This window comes from Pantherophis guttatus, chromosome 3 (genome assembly GCF_059756535.1).
Source record: "Pantherophis guttatus breed Tessera chromosome 3, ASM5975653v1, whole genome shotgun sequence".
Taxonomy (NCBI): domain Eukaryota; kingdom Metazoa; phylum Chordata; class Lepidosauria; order Squamata; family Colubridae; genus Pantherophis; species Pantherophis guttatus.
Genome location: NC_142065.1, coordinates 91736373 through 91756724, shown reverse-complemented (window position 1 = coordinate 91756724; position 20352 = coordinate 91736373). Strand labels below are relative to the sequence as shown.

General features: G+C 36.6%; 1 protein-coding gene across 2 annotated transcripts in view; it reads left to right on the top strand.

Annotated features, from left to right (window-relative positions):
* The window catches only part of NR5A2 (nuclear receptor subfamily 5 group A member 2), a 118734-nt gene extending 100761 nt beyond the window's left edge, over nucleotides 1–17973 (top strand). For both annotated transcript variants that reach the window (XM_034437438.3, XM_034437440.3), the window contains exon 7: nucleotides 13130–17973. In XM_034437438.3, coding sequence (XP_034293329.1) covers nucleotides 13130–13377 — 248 coding nt within the window. In that variant the 3' untranslated portion in view covers nucleotides 13378–17973. The remainder of the gene's footprint in view (nucleotides 1–13129) is intronic.
* Nucleotides 17974–20352: the final 2379 nt, after the last annotated feature.

The following is a 20352-nucleotide window of genomic DNA, read 5'->3' as shown; positions in this document are numbered from 1 at the left end:
GCCATATCAGAATTAAGAAGGGATCAAATATTCTGTATCGGGTTACTCAAACTGGGAGAAGCTCTGTTAGCATGTGCCCACGTAGAAAAGCTATTGTGGTTAGAAAATTATGGTTAGTGATTTCTAATAGCTCTTCAGATACCTGCAAGCTGCTGTGAATAAATGAATGAATGAATGAATGAATGAATGAATGAATGAATGAATGAATTTTGTTGCCTTAAAGATCTTAAAATCTCTTTTAATTTGCACCAATACTTAAGGGGGGAAAATGGATATTTTTTAAAGAGATTGAACATTCTTGTCACGTATGACTCACTTTTTATCAGCTTTTGCTTTCTAAAATTTTTGAATTTATTAGATTTAAATTCTGTTGACTTCAGTAGGTCAATTCACACAAAAAGGAGATATAGTAAACAGTAAAATAGTAAATAATAAACTCATCAATGCTTTTGAATAGTCTTGGAACTTTCCTAATTATATACCATAATTAAGCCACAATGCTTTAAGCTTTGATATACACATATTCAAAAATATTCTGACTTTTAAATACCAACTAATATAACAAATATAATATAATTAATATCAATTAATATAACTCCTTGTATTGCTTAATAGCTGCCATATTAATAAATTAGAAGTCAAACTCAACAACACTATGAGAATTATAAGTGGAACACAAAATTATATTAGTGTTAAATGGACCACTGTTAATGATTTTATCTTGTACTAATTAATTATTAGAGGGGGCTTCAATACATTTTAAGGATTATTGAAATTCTAACTTTAGGCCACATGTTTTTTGAACTAAACTGCTATAGAGAGTCGTAATCTAGATTACCACCCTAGTAAGAAACTCTGCTTTTTAACTGCAGAAATCAGTTCAATAGATTTATGTATCCATAGATTTGCACCCATAGACCTATCTTCTCTGTTGAATCAAAACGTATTTCTTTATATGCAAGGCATATATATGCCTTTAATTTAAAAAAAGATTCTGTCTGTAACATATACTTTACAGCACACTGATTAGATTTAAAAAGTACAATTCAGGTCACAATCAAATTCTTAGTAAAATAAATAAATAAAACAAAATAACTTAATCCCCAATAATCTTCAGGTTTCATTAATAATTTCATATCATCCCCAGAAGCCAATGAGCCACATCTCAATGAGCCATCCTTATGTCTGGGATACCTTTGAATATTTAGAGTTCTATGTCAACTTCCTATATGGACTGGGATCCACAGCAAATCTCCTCTACTCGGTTTTACTGGCTAGGCGGATACCACCCAGAGAGCCAATTCTGTACATACCCAGGCCCTGAGCTATAAATAATTTTCAAAATAATAACCAGTACCTTAATTGCACTCAGAAGCCTCCTGGCACAACTCCCAAAAAGTGGTGTCATGAGCAAACAGCCTCTTCCCGGTTACTACTTGGACTGTTGTATTCTAGATAAAGACAGGTGCGTCATGTAGAGTATATTGCAAAGCCATGAGTGACCATCCAAAAAGTTTTCCAATCCAAGAAAGGCTATCGTTGGCATAACCTGTAGAGCTAGGCCAAGGCTCTTTTGCTTCCTTTGGCCTTGGAACAAGAGTCATGGGTCCCAGAGAATCCCTATATTGTGGACCACCTGTGTTCAGGGAACAGAACTCTGCTCCTGATGAAAGCTGTAAGAGTAGTAGAATCTATAACTTTATCAACCTATAATTACTCCATCTTGCCCATTTTGCTGTGTGGAGAAAATTATCTTCTAAATTAATGCCTTTAAACAGGACGTGTCATTCAGAATCAAGAAGAAACATCCAGATCTAAACAAATTCGTAAATTTCAGGAACAGTTAATCCACCAATAATTTCTTCTAATTAATTTAATTTTGCCTTCCTATTTGGACTGCAAGATAATAAAACCACCATGAGTTGATTTTTCTTATATAAAGTAGACAAAGTTTGGCAATCTAAACACCCGCACGCACACGCAATGAATGATTGTGTGATGTCCTTTAGTGCTATTATGGGCACTCAGTCTGTTAGGACATATTGGGTGATTATAGGCCAGTCTTTTCAGAAAAAGCCATGGGTTTCAAGTTAGCAGTAACCATCTATCAATTCTAGAGATTATGGCATGATTTACAGTCCCAGCATGGTATATCCTCTGATTTTCTGCCTCCCTATGAAACATTGTGCTTTCCTTTTCTATTGATGTATCAACTATAATAGTTACAAGCAGCTACAGAAAAATCAATAGTGGACTTTCATTACTGAGAACATAAAGTAAAAGAGGGCCACGCTGTGAGAGTCTCGCTGTTAAATAGTCACTGACTGCAAGGTACACAATAAATGTCTGTTATTTTGGTGTAAATGAAAGATGTCTGAATTTGAAACATCAACCATCTCCAATTCTGGAGACAACCAAAGCTAGGTCAGGTTAGCTTAGCTAGCAGTTCTTCCCTGAGGCAAGGAGCAAGACTGATCTGTCTTTCCAACAATGAAACTTGGATTAAAGACAAAAAAAAAAAAAAAAAGCCAAATAAGAACTGCGGGTGGCGTTTTTCTGTAAATTGCGTTGCAATCTTTCTGGCATGCTTACCTGACCTGAACTGGACATTTTAATTGTAGGGAGGTTCACTATGTCTCAAAAGGGTGCTTTACTCTAGAATAAGCAGAGCAATCACGTGAGTTTTGTGTACTTTGACAAGCAAGAGTTAGGAGAAACTACGTCAAAGATTCATTTAAGATGACTTAAGGTAAGGTTGGAAATTGCATTTGGCATCAGTAATGGAATCCCTTGGAAAAGACTTAGGGCTACCAACACTATCTGAGGGTGTTTTATCTGATTTCAATATTTCCTGGTCATGGAATTTGGGAATGATGGACTTAATACGTTTTAATCAGTGGTGGGTTTCCAAATTTTTTACTACCGGTTCTGTGGGTGTGGCTTGGTGGGAGTGGCATGGCTTGGTGGGCATGGCTTGGTGGGCATGGCAGGGGAAGGATACTATAAAATCTCCATTCCTTCCCCAATCCAGGGGAAGGTTACTGCAAAATCCCCATTTCCTCCCAATCAGCTGGGACTTGGGGGGCAGAGAATAGATGGGGGCGGGGCCAGTCAGAATTTTTACTACCGGTTCTCCGGACTACTCAAAATTTCCGCTACCGGTTCTCCAGAACTGATCAGAACCTGCTGAAACCCACCTCTGGTTTTAATATATTTTGTAGGACAGCATGTAGGGAAAGATTACTTTGTCTCTGTGGTGATTGCTGAATGTTTATTAATTTCCATCCATGTTTCAGAATTACTCCAGGCCTATTGAGATAACAATATTCAAAAATACCTTATCATTCCTAAAGGCTTTAAGCAGTTGGAGGCACCAGGGAAATTTCTCTTGCTATTTCAGTGTTCAAAGTCAGATCATTCCTTAGGAATCAGCATCTGTACAGAGATTTGTCTTTCTATGATTAATATTTTAAAGCAATAACATCACTTCAAGGGGCCAGTCTGTCCATTAATTTTTATGTGGTGACTCATTCATAAAATTAAAATGTAAGAATGTGAAGCTCTATCTTTGGTATTAACCCTGCCCCATAAATCCTTGATAGTGGCAGTGTCGCAGTAGTTACAATAATATCAAAGGCAACAACAATACCAAAGCCTCTTCAGTTCCTTGTTGTTGCTCAGTCTTTCAGATGCCTCCAACATTTTGTGAGCTGATGGACATGTAGATGCTAAATGTAGACATCTCATTATTTAGGACACCTGAACTGGTATTGCTCTGCTAACATCAGTCATTTGATGGAAGTGAGAGAAAAATTATGTTGTGTATCTTACAATGTCATGAGGAGTGTGGCAGAATTTCTGAATTTGGAATAGGATATGGAAAAAACTAGTTATTTCTAACTCTTTTTTTTAAATGACTCATTTTGTTGAATCCAGTCCCAAATAACCCACCATTTAAGTGTCAGTTTTCTGTGGTTAGTCCACATGTTCTGCTGTGTACAGGGCAAATTTATGTATTTCCCATGGCAATTAGATATATTTTTAATTTACATAGGCCGAGATCCAAGGGCTTGTATGTGTTCTACCCATATTATGAGCCTCTTCCAGCCTACAGACTCCTCGCTGGGGCCTCTTTCTGCTTTAGAAAATCAGACAACCTTCTGCAAAAGCTATTGATGTATCAGAAAGGGATGGAGTAACAAAATTGGTGACCCTCTGTATGCCCTACTTGCACACATGCACATACACAAAAACAAACACAATAAGCATTCTTTTTGCTCATAATAGGGTTCTTTGGATTATATCCGTCCGGTCACAAAATTCTAAACATATGCTTAGTGTTAATGGCTTCTTTAGGATATCAAGACAATAGCTGAATTCATCCCCTTGTAGCTATTTGCTTAGAATGAAAATGATAGTCAATCCCCAAATTGCCTTTCCTTTCTTATTCCTTCAGAGAAGAGAACATAGATCATAGAATAGCAGAGTTGGAAGGTACCTTGGATGGCATCTAAACAGCACCATCTGTTCAAGCAGTAGACCCTACGCCATTTTAAACAATTGGCTGTCCAGTCTCTGTTTGAAAGCCTCCAGGGTTGGAGAAACCAGTGAGAGCAATTAACTAAGAAAGGAAGAAGTTGTTGGAGAACCCATAACTTCTTCCCTCCTTGGTTGATTGCTCTCACTGCTCAGAAACTTCTCCTTCATTTTAGGTTGCTTCTCTCCTTGTTTAGTTTCAATCCATTGTTTCTTATTTTGCCTTCTGGTGCTTTGGAAAATAGCTTGACCCCCTCATCTTTATAGGAACCCCTCCAATATTTTAACAGTGATATCATGTCACCCTTAGTCCTTCTTTTCACTATAATGAATATACCCAATTCCTGCAACTCTTCCCTCGTAGAAAGCACAAAATAATTTCTAAAGCTTAATCATTCTTGGCTTAATGCAAACTGGGGTTACAAATGATGAAACATTTTTTCCCAATGTTGTAACAAGATCACAGATAGTTTAGGCAACTGATGGATAAAAGACCATTGGCCAGAACCAGACAATTTTCATAGAGTTTATTGAATCCTGGAAGAAACTGGGGCAACAATAAATTATTTTTTATCTGCTGATGTTGTTTTGTTTATCATCTTGATATCACTGTAGTGTAATATGGATGAGCATCCTTTCTTAATCTTCCTAATCTTCTCCAAGATGTTTTAAAAGTATAAATGCTGTTTGAAACTCTTTTTAAAAAGCTATGTGAATGCTTTAGCAGGAATGTTTTCTTTCCTCGTCATCCTCTTTGAAGCAGATCTTATATGTGAGAAAAGGGTTAAAATAATAATTTCCAAACAAATGGTCAAGGAGAGACATAAGAGTTTCAAAACAAATCCAAGACAGGCAAAAGAAACCAGCATGCAATTTCCATCTGAGAAAGAAATGGGTACTGGCTTTCCTTTCACTTTTGACATGTCCTGTATTGTGCATGTTACACATTTCTCTTCACCTGTGGCTTTTCAAATTTGTCTAATGAAGCATCTTGTATTGTTTGGTAGGGTCACAAGCAGGCTAGAATTCCCACTCCCATGAAATCATTATCTAAGCCAGTGTATTTAGCCAAGTTCCTAAAAGCTTGAATGCCGTAATGACATGCAAATATCATTCTCTTCCCAAGAACCAGAAGAATGCCTTTAAGCTAATATTTATAACAAGAAGCGTTTGACTGAAAACTCTTGTAATTTTTATCATACCGGAGGCTGTTTTCCTCATTCAATTAGCTGAATTTATCCCGAGGCAAGCCAGATATCTAGTACCAGCTAAATTCAAAGACTAGAGTTTGTGTTTTGGCTTAATATATCCCCACTTGGACCTGCTTATTTAATTCTCTTTTATAAGAGGATGTTTTCATAGTCTGGACTATTTGAACAAACAAAAGTATCTTATTCCAAGGACATAAGAAAATTTGGGGGGGCGGGGCAGAGGGAAAGAGAGAGAAAAGAGAAATAAACAAGAGTTCATCAATGAAAATGAAAGGAAAATTGATGTTTGGTTTATTTTCTAATCTGCTGAAATTTTTCATCTTTAGGAAAACCTGTTTCTGTGTTCTTCAGTTCCACCCCTCCCCCAATTCAATAGATATAGATTTATTTTATGAATGCGTATACCAGAGGTCTTCAAACTTGGCAGCTTTAAGACTTGTGGACTTCAACTCCCCGAATTCTCCAGCCAGCATAGCTAATTCTAGCTATTATCTCCCAGCATATTTCTGGGAGTTGAAGTCCACAAGTCTTAAAGCTGCCAAGTTTGAAGACCTCTGGCATATACTAAAAAGAGGCTTTGCTTTAATGTAAGAAAAATGCATCTAGAGAAATGTCTTCAGAAAGCAAATGAAAATCCTTGTTTTTCTTTTTATATATTCATCAGTATAATTCAAAATAGTTAAGTTACAAATTTAGTTAAATTTAGTTTAGTAACTACAGCAGAGGTAAAAAAATAAATAAATCAGGATGGCATTTGCAATTTCACAATCATTGCCATGCCCCTTTTTCTTACTGCTGTTCAGTTGTACAATCCAGACAAGCCCCAATGGGTTCTTTAAACCAGGGGTTTCCAATCTTGGTAACTTTTAAGTTGTGTGGACTTCAACTCCCAGAATTCCTCAGCCAGATTGGATGACTGAGAAATTCTGGGAGCTGAAATCCAGGTGTCTTAAAATTGCCAAGATTGGGATCCCCTGTTCTAAGCAACCTAGAGAAAACCTGCAACCTGGTTTCCTCAGAATATCCTGGACAGGAGGTTCCCAGGGTTCATACTGCAGAACTGGATAGGATGCAAATGCAGTAAATGGTATATGGAGGATTCCATAAAAATGGATAGATCTGGAGTGCAAATAGAATGATTGTTTTTAAGACGCCTGTTTATATGAGGAAGCTATCAGATAGCAAAGAGTGCAGAAACTGTTGTGAGAGGATGACAATTTTGGAAAAGTAAACAATTGTAGAAATGGGAGTCGTTCTGCATTAGCTTAGCCATATTTGCCATTTAGGTCTTTATAAGACAAAAGGGGCAAAGGCTCCATGTTTTCTTTAGGGAACACTATTCTGCCAGAGGAAGAGAAAATATATATATATATATATATATATATATATATATATATATTGCATATTATTCATTACTTCAATCTATCCTTTAAAAGGCAAATGCTATCAGACAGATCTAAGAGGCTTGTCAAACAAGGAAGACAGGATGATGAGGGAGGAGGAAAATAAAACTCAAATATAGTTTCCAGTCCTATTTTCCAATCCTACCAACTATTGAAAATAGTTTCACTAACACTCTGGGTAGAGAGGACAATGAAATCCTCCCCATTTATTTTCTCTCCTTTATATCCTCTCTGACCACATTCAAAATGCTGCTACGGGAAGCATATTCTAGGGGTGAACAAAAGAGAAACTCTCTTCCTTTGACCTCAAAAGACATTTTCCTGGTTCATAGCATTTCCAATTTAGCAAAGGAAAGGTGGCGTGGCTGATCTGTTGTGTAGAAAAGTACCATTTTCCATGCTTTTTTAAAAAAAAAAAGAAGAAGAAGAAGAAGAAAGAAGGAAAGAAAAATGAAAGATAATTTTAAATAATACACCTGGCAGCTTGATGCCATAAAGTGTTGTAAAGGGTGCTTTTTATTTGACTTGTGAAGTGGTCTGTAACAAATTGGGGTTCTAACTATCCTTAATAGTGAGAAGTTAAATAGGATTCAGCCCAATAATTCCCGTATTTCCTTACTATGTAAGCATCTTATTCTGCATCTCAGAGAAAGTATCATTGAATCCAGCCTATTATTTCTGCTTGAATGGAAACTCATGAGTGGTTGTAAAGCACTTTAAAAAGGCAAAAACTCCAAAAACAATTTAAGTATTATTTAACATGTCATTGAACTTCAAAAATATTTTATGGCCACAATAAAGAGATAGTGTCCAAAGCTTACTCAGGCAGGTAATAAACATATTAAGTATCTGTACTTTCTTTGGCCAGCTTGTTCACCTTGTGTGTTCGCTCCTCTTGGTGAGTGACTGAATAAATGTTAAAGGCCACCATCCTTGTTTCTTAGCATAACTCCGTGGTTCTCAATCTTTTCTTTACCATGGACTCCCTTTAGTTTCCTTTTGTGACCACAGACACCCCCCCCAAAAAAAAAACGTAAGAAGAACAGTTGCAGGAATTGGGTATGGCTAATCTAGAGAAAAGGAGGACTGGGGTGACATGACAGCAGTATCCCAGTATTTGAGGGAATTAATCAAGGAGAGAAGCAACCTGGAATTAAAGAGAAACTTCCTAACAATGAAAACAATTATCCAGTGGAAAAGTTTGCCCTCAGAGGTTTTGGGTGCTTCATCTCTGGGGGGTTTTAAGAAAAGACTAGACCAGCGGTGGGCAAATGTGGCTCTTTTACAACCTGTGGACTTCAACTCCCAGAATTCCTGAGCCAGCTTCAAAACCACTGGCATAACTTATAAATTGTGCATTGGTCAACGCTTCCTGTTCATTTGCTGGGAGTTTGATTCTTTTTTCCTCTTGAAATATAAGTAATGCATTTACATTGATGTTACACTTTTCATAAAGAATATCATAAAAGATGACTGTACTTCCCTCATCATATCAGTGGTTTAGAACAATGTATCATCATAACATCATAATCATGTCTTTTTCATCGATCCTTTCCTGAAGAGCTACTAATAGTTTTCTGGATATTCTGTTATGTACCATGTCCATTGCTCCACTCTTTCTACCTTACGTTGTCTGTGAAATGTTATTGTCTGTAGTTCCCACTGTGCTTTTATTTTACCTTTTTAAGTTATGCCAATCTTTTAAGAAGATAGTGCCAGTCTTCTAAATAATGATATAGAACAAGACATCAATTTCTTAGAGGCCACTAGCATTTCAACTATAAACCAATATAACTGAGTATGGAAAACCTTAAGTTCCTTGAGAATAGCAGTCAGTTGCCTAAGTTCTGCTGTAAATATAGCTATTTTTCTTTGGAAACTACTTACCCAACTTTTGCACAGCAGCCACTTTTCAAAATATAACTTGCTATTCACTTTTAATTTCCCTTTTCAGAATTTGCAAACTACATGAGTTTTCTATCAATTAATTCTGCACTGAATTTCAGCGCTTCAAATATGAGGAAAGGAAGCTTCTGTGAAACCTAAATATTTTGCTTCTCTGAAGGCTAAGACCCATTGTGTTTTTACTGGGGAAAAAAGAGATCATACTCTTTTCTATTCGTATTTAATATGCAGACTTTGAGCTAAGCATCTTTATTTTGTGATGAAGGGATAAACTGTCAGAAATAGGAATTTTAAGAAGTTGCTGGCAGACTTTTAGAGCGACTGCATAATGGAGAATGGCATTTTAATTTTCTTTTTTAAAAAACTGATCTTTAGAAGTAAATTATAGAAAGGATATATTCTGTGTTTGACAAAAATACTATTGCAAGAGCTTGCAAAAATACAATATATTGTACAACACTTCAGGGTTTACTCTCCTGTAAGGATGGGAAAAGAGATGGGTCCCACTGTGAACATTCAGTAAGACTGTTTCATATTTAAAAATTGGTAATTAGTCCCTGAGTGAATAAAGTGGAAGAGATAAGAGGTTGATACTGTTTTTCCCTTTCTTGTACTTTGAATTGAAAGAGCATACAGCAGGAAAGCCTTTTTTGGCACAAGCCTTTCAGAACTTGAAAATGCTGATTTCTTAGATTATGCATAACTCATGAATTCTCAGTTCTCTGCCTCCATTTACCAAGAACTTGGACACTGGGAGAAAAAAAAAGAGCTTTAAATTCCAAAGATTACTTTGTTAAAGTAACAGATTTGATTTCCTGGCAGTGCTGATACCAAAAGAGTCCTGCTGGCAATGCATTGTATTTCCCCAAGACTGCCATTATGTTTTCACAGAGGTTTTTTTCTTCCAGAAGGTGAATCATTTTCTGTAAATAAATCAAACTGCTTTGCAGCAGTAAGTGTACCTAAAAGACATTTTAAAGCAGGGGTGTCAAACTCACAGCATTACGTTGTCGTCATGTGACATATTGTGACTTTTTTTCCCCTTCACTAAACTGGGGTGAGCGTGGCCGGCGCATGACACATGCGGCCCATAGGCCACGAGTTTGACACCCCCTGACACCCTGTTTTAAAGGATGTCAGTTAAACAAGGGGTTTTTTTGTTTGTGGGTAACCAAATTTCTAACCTTTATCATTTAATTATCCAATTTAATTAAGATTAGTTAATCAACAATTTAAGGCATTGCAGAGAGTGAAGGTATGCAAGTAGTTTAATAACTCATTTTAGAATGAGTTTTGGGTTAAAGGTAATCTGGGTAAGAGCCACAAACCAAATGATCTTTCAGAAACACCATTTATTTAATATTTTCCTTTCAGTCAGCCTTACCAAACTTGTTTTCATTACAATGTTTTGTTTTTTAAAAAAGCAGAAGTTATTTTTAGAAAAAGAAAAGTTGCATATTTTCAGTGCAAAATTATCAATAAATTCCAATATCAATTAGGATCATGGGACATTACAACTGAATGCTCATTGAGCATTTGAGTGCATGATCAGTCTAGTCTAGGATAAGAGATTACTTTTTTTCTTAAGAATTGTCTTTATTACCAATAGCTATAGAGCAAACGTGTTTTGCCTGAAGTCTAGTAAAATGACCTTCAAGGCCGGGAATACTTTACAAATGAAGGACCCTTCCAGATGTGAAAAATCTGTCATATGTCCAGTGCCATCTTTATAATGCACATTTCATTGTTTTGAAGGATTTTGCTGTGGGCTGAAGCACATATAGGGAATGGCTGTCAAATTTATGAATGCATCACGTAGTACAATCGGCCACATAATGAAAGAAATATGGTTTTATTGATTCAAATGGAAGAAACTGGGGAACATTCACAAGAATTCACATGCAATGGAAAAATATTTGATTTCCTTTTTGCTAATTACAACACCCAAATAGGGAGATTTGTCCAAAGTGACTTTCTTTAGCACACAGTCAAGAAATATATACTGTGTATATTTTTACATGGACCTTTTTATGCAGATGCATAAAAATGTTTCAATTGTATACTATATGTCTTTTTTATTTTATGCATTCAAGTTAGCATTGTCTAATCCTGGAAGATTTCTTAACATTTTCAAAAGTGGTTTGTCATTGCCTCCATTCTAGGGCTAAGAGAGAGTGATTGGACCAAAATTACCTAGCTGACTTCCATGTCTAAAACAGAGCTAGAACTCACAGTCTCCTGGTTTCTAGCCCGGTGCATAAACCGCTACATCAAATAAACTCTTGCTTTACCTCTAATGAAATGTTATTAAAGGATGGATGTACTTGTCATTTCATAGCCAGAGACAGTAAAGGAGACGGTATTGAGTCTAAAAGGAAAACTGAAAGAGGTGCATTTGTATAGCACCATAGATTTGTGTCCCAAAGAAATTAAACATGTAGAGAATCCACTTGTACATAAGACTAGCCAGCATAGCTTGTATTAAACAAAGATTATGCCTGAGTGAATTCCAGAATCGTATTTCAGGTTATTACATGGCCTAAGAAATCCTGGACTGAAGACAGTCTAGAAGAGTCATAAGGGAAATGCTTTGTGGGCATCATTTGTACCAGGAATTTAGAGTAGCCGATAGTGAATTTAGAGTAGTTGATAGAGGAATAAATATAATAAATGAAAATATTTGCAAACTGTGTCTATAGTTTGTAAATTCTGTTTCTCAGTCATCCAGGGCATGGTTGTCCCAACGCTGCTTTTTTCAAGAGACAACTGGACTTTCTGGTTTTTCTTTGAAGACGTTTCGCTTCTCATCCAAGAAGCTTCTTCAGTTCTGAGCTGAAGAAACTTGGATGAGAAGCGAAACGTCTTCAAAGAAAAAAAAAAGTCCAGTTGCCTCTTGAAAAAAGCACCTTTGGGGTTTGCAAACTATTTTACACCCCGAGTTTAAAGTTTTTAAAACCATCCAATAGGAAGAAGATCTTTATCAATATTTAAAAAAACACTAAAAATTCCTTTCTGTTTGTCTAAAGGGCAATATTTGTGGAATTCAGAAACAGACACATGCACACACATTTGGCATGTTAGTTTGGCAGTCACTGGAACGTTCCAGATGGCTCATTAGCATCAGGATGGACAAGTCAAAGTCTTTCAGAATAATTTAGAAAAATGTCAAAAAAGAAACAAGCCTGTCATTTTTTATTAGAATTAACTACAGAGATTTCACCTTGGATCAGAAGAATTAATACAGAATTATATGAATTGTGTAATATATCGGGTTAAAGGTACGCCTTCTTCTCCGGGGACTCATTTGCCGACTATATATTACAATTCTGAATGTGAGGCATTCTTCAACCTTTTTCTCCACAAGATACATGGAGAAGAAAGAGATGACCTTGTACAAAATCCATTGATATCTCAATGATCTAATTTTTATGCAGAATTTCAGCATGACATTCTAAAGTTAGGCCGTCGTGGGGTTTTTTGTTTTGGGGGTGTTGTTTAGTTTTTGTTTTGGTCTTCAAGAAACTTGGCAGAGAGATTCAACTAATATCCAGGAGCATGAAAACCATTTGTTTATGCTGAGGAAAACATATTAATGAAATACCATTTTAATAATTAAATACAGGTAGTCCTCAATTTACCACTGCAACTGAGCCCAACATTTGTTAAGTTAAACATTTGTTAAGTGAATGTTGACCCGGCTTATGACCTTTCTTGCCACAGGTGTTAGGTGAATCAATGCAGTTGTTAAGTTAGTGACACGGTTGTTAAGCGAATCTGGCTTCCCCATTGACTTTCCTTGTCAGAAGGTCGCAAAAGGTGATCACGTGACACTGGGACACTGCAACCGTCATAAATATGAGTCAGTTGCCAAGCACCTGAATTTTGATCACGTGACCACGGGAATGCTGCAATGGTCATAAAGTGTGAAAAATGGTCACAAGTCACTTTTTTCCAGTGCCATTGTAACTTTCAATGGTCACTAAATGAACTGCTGTAAGTCGAGAGCTACCTGTATAAACACCACGATTAAAGCCATGATCATAATCTTTTTTATTATTATTTTTTATTATTCAGATGTCAAAAACCTAGAGAACTTCCAGCTGGTAGAAGGTGTTCAAGAGCAAGTGAATGCTGCTTTGCTGGACTACACCATGTGCAACTATCCACAGCAGACAGACAAATTTGGGCAGCTTCTCCTGCGACTCCCTGAAATCCGGGCGATCAGCATGCAGGCTGAAGAGTACCTTTACTATAAACACCTAAATGGGGATGTGCCATGTAATAACCTTCTCATTGAAATGCTGCATGCAAAGAGAGCATAAATTGTAGCCTTTGATACAACTTCTGCTTTTCCGAAAAGAAAAGAAAAATACTCTATAAAAGTTCTCCGAGTGACACCAGTTGAAATAACTTGGTTTAAAGAAACTTTGCAAAAAAAAAAAAAAGAGTAATGTTATAATAATCAAATACTAATAGTGAATCAGTGATGTATCAGGGTATTTGCATTGCCAACTGTGAATGAAATGCTACACAATCTCCCCAAAGGAACTTGTATAGGACTTTAATCACTCGAATAAAAGGAGTTTTACAAGCGGAAAGGCTACCGACATCAATATCAATAAAGGCAAAAAAAAAAAAATGGAAAAGAAAGAACAATGCTTATACATTTTTTTAAAAAAAACTTTGCCAGTTACCACTATGAATAAATTTAGGAGCGAGTTTTATCTGTGTTATTCAGCTAACAGATCAAAGGGATCTGCATGCACTACAACCCTTCACTGGTTAGCAGGACTGAAAACACCTCTAATGGATGCAACACTGCAGTTTTCCCTGTGTCGTCTTTCCAAAGACTGAATTCTTATTTCTCCTTCTGAAAGGAATCTGTATATCTACATTATATTAAAAAATCTGGAGTGAACCACACACTCACACGTGTACACACATACAGAATAGTGTCACAAGCAAGCAAATAAATACAGCCTGGATTTTCGTCTGTCTGAGTCCAACCTGCAAATAACAAACATGAGAAAAATTATGATGATGATGATGACGAGAAAATAATTTTATTCATAAAGATCAGCGTGACATTCTTAATGTTTTCTATGGTTACTTTTGTCATTGGGTTCATGTTGTTCAGCCAGGCAGTATCTCTCCTCTACCACGGGCCAAATTTTGGAAAAAAGCTGCTCCAAAGCAATTGATAGTGGACTTTAATTCCAGGTTCAAATTAAACATTACTGGAATCACTTCTCAAAGCTTTTAGTGCCAGATCAGCTTGTGTCTACTATTTAACCTCCACCTAAAATAAAACATCAAGCAGTAGCATCTCTTTACTTGTCACACTTGAACTCCAGTCTGGATTCGGAGAGAATTCAGATTAATGGATTCAATTAATATCCCACTGTCTGTCTTCACTGTGATTTCTTTCTTTTCCCACATATAGCTCAGTTGGGGTTCTTCATGAACCATTTGCACATGCAGTTCAAGAGTAGGATAGCATAACTTTGGAGTCTTCAGGTCAGGCACAATCACTATTGTAGGTTTAGCATCCTGGTTTTCCTACTTGGCCTACAGAGCAAAGGATTAAAGGTGACTAGATGGCCATGCTAGACAGTTGGCTGAATTCACTGTCTGTCTAATAAAATCAGCTATCGGAGCTGTGGGGTGGGGGACGAATGTCAGATAAAGGTACTGTCAGATTTAAGGAAACCATCTTCAGATTGTTTTCCTGGGACTCTTATTTTAGCAGGCCCTTGGCTCAAAGCTTAACTCATGGCAATGAGTTAAGGGGCATGATATTAAATTTCAGTGAACTTTTGTGGGAGGAATAGGAGACATTGTGAGAAATTTAAAATACCCAGAACCTTCCTAGACAAGTTGATTAAGGATGCTAGGTGCAGAAGATAGTCATGGACTTCTGAGCTGGCACAACCAATGTTTGGTTTTAATATGCTTTTGTCAGAATTTGGTCCTAACAGCTATCCATTTATGACCTCACTATAAACTCATTTCTTCATTCTGCTTTGATTGCCTGTCCAGATCTCTACGTCTCCTTTTTAATCTCACATTCTTGATGTATTTTTGAAAGGTCCAGAACTTCTCTTATGCAAGGAGGCACAATACACCAAGTAATATTCTCTTGTCCTCAAAGGTCCTTGTTTTTTTGAAAGGCAACTGGACTGTGTTTTCCTTGAGGAGGAAGAAGAAAATGTTTTGCTTCTTATCCAAAAAAATTTTTTTTCTTCTTCCTCAAGGAAAAAACAACCCAGTTGCCTTTTGAAGAAAAAACAATACCTTTGAAACAACTATGACCTGGATGACTGAGAATCTCCACAATATTCTCTTGTCTGTTTCACCTTATCCATTCAGAAAACCAAGTTCTTCAGCTTTATCTTACTTTGGGGTCAAATATTTTTGAAAGTAACAAGTTAGTCCTATTGATACAAATAGATAAACTGATGAAATCCAGCAGTTGGTTCTTATTAGTGGTAGTTTGAAAAATCTGCATCCTTTTTGTATATCCTTTGGAACCAAAAACACATTTTAAAAACAAGAATTAAAGCAAAAAATCTTTGGTGTGCTAAATGAAGAGTGATACTGCCAAATCTATGTAAAGCCAAAGTCCGCTGCAGAACAAATATCAGAGAAGGACAAATAATTCTATCCAAAATGAAGTTATCAGTATTATGAAATTTGCCACCGTAATGAAAGCTTTGCCTTATTTCAGAATTTTGAATGGTAACTGTACAAATGTGGATCTAATATGTTTAGGGTGGAAGTATTAATACTTTACAGTTTTGAAGAAAATAAAGTTTATTGTGTTTACATTTGTGAGGTCCTGGGGGGAGGGGAAAAACCCATGATAATATTGCAAAACCATGGTTTCCTTAATGTTGCTTTCTAGCTTGGTAACTAGCTTTACCAGTACTTAATTACTGTATGTCGTGAGACACTAAAATCAAAAGGAGAATCTCATGTATGTGTTAATTACTTTATTTTTCTGTTTGGGTTATTGGCTGTACAATCATTTGTAGAAATTGTATCAAACTTCTAATCCACAAGCCTTGTTTATTTGTCCATTTGTTTTCATGAAGATTGCTGGCTTTTAAATAGTTTATTTATATTGTATAACACCATTTTCATTGTAGACAATTGTGATGCTAATTTATTGTTCCTCGGTTTCATCTTTATATAAAAATATAGGCAGAATAAAGAAACCAAATATATATGTTTATTACAGCATGTCTTCAACTCGTAGTTCATAGTTCAGGGACATTCAAGGGACATTTCAGTTTAAAATCAGGTTTTTGATTAAATGTTTATACATTTTCATAATCCTAAATGTTGTTTATTTAAAATCTATTGTAAATTTTGTGATTAGCACTTCTCTTTGTTTTATGTGAACAGAGAGAGGTGCACTCTTATCTGGACATTTTTTTAAGCAGTGGACATTGTATACCAAAGACAATACTTAGGTCTGTAGTATTAGCATTAGACTACTTTATCACCATGTGAATTTGGTTGTTTTTAAATGCCAGACTTTTAATGGAGAGGGGGCAGAAGAGACAAAGGATAAATCATCTTTGCTTATATAAAAGGATATTTCTTTGACTACAAATAGTTACTCCTATCTTATTTCTGCAATTGCCTGCTATTAATAACATGGATAATTCAGTTGTACTGGGAGGCAACATCAGTAGAAGTAGAAATCAAAGTAGCAGCCTAATAGTTAAGTCCCAGCTCATTCAGTTCACTTTACAGATGTGAATGGGTTGGACTTCTGCATATTCATGCAAAATTAGAAACGTATAATATGGTGAAATGGGCTTCAAGATAAAATTGAGAATGTACTATTAAAAGAGAAAGCAAACTCAGAAGTTTCACAAAGTAAGCTAAGCTATTGTCTGCATACAACATACCTCTTAGTATCTAGGCCCACAGTATATTAAATAAACTTTATTTAAACTTGGTACCAAAAAGTCAAATGTGCTCACCTTATCGAATGTTTTAAATATCTCCATCTTCGATGCCCTGCATATGTTAATATGGTTGAAGTAGTATTGACAATTATTTTCTAATTTCTCTAGAACGAGTCTAGAATTCTTGTACATGCCATCATAGTGGGGATGTGAAGCTGAGAAATTTGATGAAGCCCAATACTCTGGAATTCTCCCATGATTCTCCAGTGGCAACTACTAACAGCTCTATCTTAGGGAACTTATGTTGAAAGTTCACTTTATATTTCCTATAAAAACAATATGATTGCTTTAAAAATTCAAATCATCATCTGTGGTATTTAAGGTTAATTGGAAAATTATTGAATTCAGACTTTTCACATGGGTGTCTTGTAAAATCCTTATTTTTTTTTATTGAAGCACCATGGCAGATGTCATTTTAAAGCTGAAAACCACTCACAGAGCACAATTTTCAGTAGACACAACCAGATCATTCACGTGGATATTAAGAGCCAAGAATGATTATTGGACAAAGTCACCTACAATTATCACACACATTAGCCAATATCTGAGATTCCAGGAATTCATCTGATTGCCCAAGTTTGCAAAATAAATGTTAATTGTTAACCACTTTGTAACAAAACAGTTAACTTACAATTGCTTTATTGATTACATATTAGTAAAAGCAGACTAAAATGCAAAGGTTTTGGCTTTGGCTGGTTTCTTATTGTTGTTTCAGTGTTTGTAATCAGACAACTGTAGTGTCTGAATATTTGTATTACCATTATGTTCTGCAGCAACCTGGCATTTGAATCCATGCAACTCTTTAAACTGTGCAGTTAGTTACTTGTTCTCTGAATGTATCTGTGAAGTTCATGTTGTCTCATGTCAGTCCTTGCCAGGAATTTTCTCAACACTAATGGATTTTTATTTCCAGAATTTCAATAAATATTGATATGGCCATTCTGATTACTTTAAAATTGTTTTTCTGATATCACTAAAACATTAATAACTATTAGTATTTTAAAACACCATTCAAGAGTAGAAAAGCAAGATACATGGTAAAACATTCTCTCCAAAGCTTTAGGTGATGTCATTACAATGATATTATATATATTGCAAAAGTCCCAGTGAACTCTGCCAATAATGTGGTATGCACATAGCCTGAAGGTAAGTCCCTAACATTTTTAATTAAAAAGATGGCAGAACTGACAAAAGTCCTGAGACAGAAGATCTGAGATCACTACTGTTAGGCAGAGTAGCAACAAATTTGACTAAGTAGACCAATACTCTGGGGCTGATTTATTATAAAGCAGTTGAAGAAGGAGAAGCTGGATTAGAGTTCTCAGAGGAGAAATGTGTTGCTGATTTGATTCCTGGCAATATCCTCTTGGTGCCTGTGTACCAGACCGTTGCAAGCTTTGGTCAATCAAGCAATGCCAGGCATCAATTAGACATTTTAGATCGGAAGGCAAATTTTTATTCACTTGTCTTTTGATTCTTGGCAGCAAAGCACACTTGACCAAAACCAGGAGAGGAGCTGAGAAATGAAAGCTGGATTGCATATGACTCAAGTAGTTCTAATTTACTGGTTTTCTCACACTGATCAACATGTTTGTTCTTGAACCGTAAATAAATTTTGATTGACTGATATTGATCAACCTTATAACATTGACTGCTTCTAGTAGGGTCTTTTATGTCCAAGGACACTATCCTACTTATGGACCCTTAAAGTCCAGATGTGGTGTTATAACTTGCTTGTGTTGATTCCACTGCCCCTTATATTTTCTCTCTTTCTAGGAAATAAGAAAATAAATTCATTGAAGGAAGAAAAATGTAATAGCTTTTTATGCCATATTTTAATTGATTGAGCTAGGAGCCTTCCATCTGGTAACCAAGCCCTTGCCAGTAGTCACTAGAACAGAGACAATGAATCATTACTGTTTAAACCAGTGGTTCCCAACCTTTTTTTGGCCATGCCCCATCTAAGCATCTTTAAAATCCTGATGCACCCCCACCCCCGGTGACATATAATTCTTACTATTCAAAAAGTGAACTCCTACTCACATGGAGGAAGCCTAAAATGTCATTAATTTGGTTTAAACAAGGTTCCAAATTTCCCCCATTAAAAATCAAATTGCCCCTGTGGAGCGTAGGCCCCATGTTGGGAACCACTGGTTTAGACCTTTTGGGGCAATAAGGACTTATAAATGTTACCAAAAAATTAATTCTTGGGTAGGAAATAGTTTCAACAATCCAACTTGGTAGTAATTAGCAACCATGGAATTGTATCAGCATATGGAGAGCTACATATTCCTCCTCATCCAATGTTAAGCAAGGTAATAATAGAACTAGAACAACTGTAGCAAAAGAAAGAAAAGTTAGTACCAATAGAAATAGGCATTTTATTAGGGTGCAATTAATAGGATGCAATCTCAAATCATCTGAAGCACCATTTGAACACTATTGACACTAACAAAATCACAATAAGTCCCATCAGTCAAATGCAAAAGGCAGCTTTGCTTGAAACAACTAACATCCCATGATGATACCTAACAGCTGCCTATCCCAGGTCCTTGGGAAGGACTCAATAAGTGAATAAACATGCTAAATCCAGTCTAAATCTCTGGCTGACTGGACAATGAACCATAATAATAATGTAGATACCATGTTTCTCCAAAAAGACGACCCACCTTGAAAAGAAGCCCTATCACATTTTTGAGCACATGCAATCAAATTAAGCCCCACCCACAAAATTAGCCCTAATTAAGATCCTGCCCACCCTGGGGTGCAGTGAGTGGGGCAAGACACACAGGTGAAAAATAAGCTAGGGTGGGGATGGGGAATGGAGCTGCCCTATTTAGCAGGCCTTGCACACCCCAACACTTGGTGTGAGAGGGCTTTCCAGAAGAGGGCTTTCCGGAAGGCATTTGTAGCCGATAACAGTGCTCCGGATTGATCTGGAAGTCTGTTATCGGGTGCAGATGCCTTCCGGCAGGCATCTAAAGGCAAAACAGAGGCCGGGGCGATGCGTGCGAGTCAGGGGTGGGTTCTACTTACCTTTACTACCAGTTCACAATGGGGCCATGCGTGCATGCGTAGAAGCATTTTGATGACGTCGGGGTCAGTGGGCAGGGCCTCCCGCCGGTTTTACTACTGGTTCTATAGAACCAGTGCGAACCGGGGGCAACCCAACACTGGTGCGAGTGGTGGCAAGTGACCGTAGAAGTGGGCCAGCAGCGGGCTACTGCTGGGTAGGGCTGTCGGTGCCACCAGGTGAGTCAATAATTAGAACCCTCCAAACAGAAGACCTAGCCGTTTTTTGGGGAGTCAAAAGAAAAT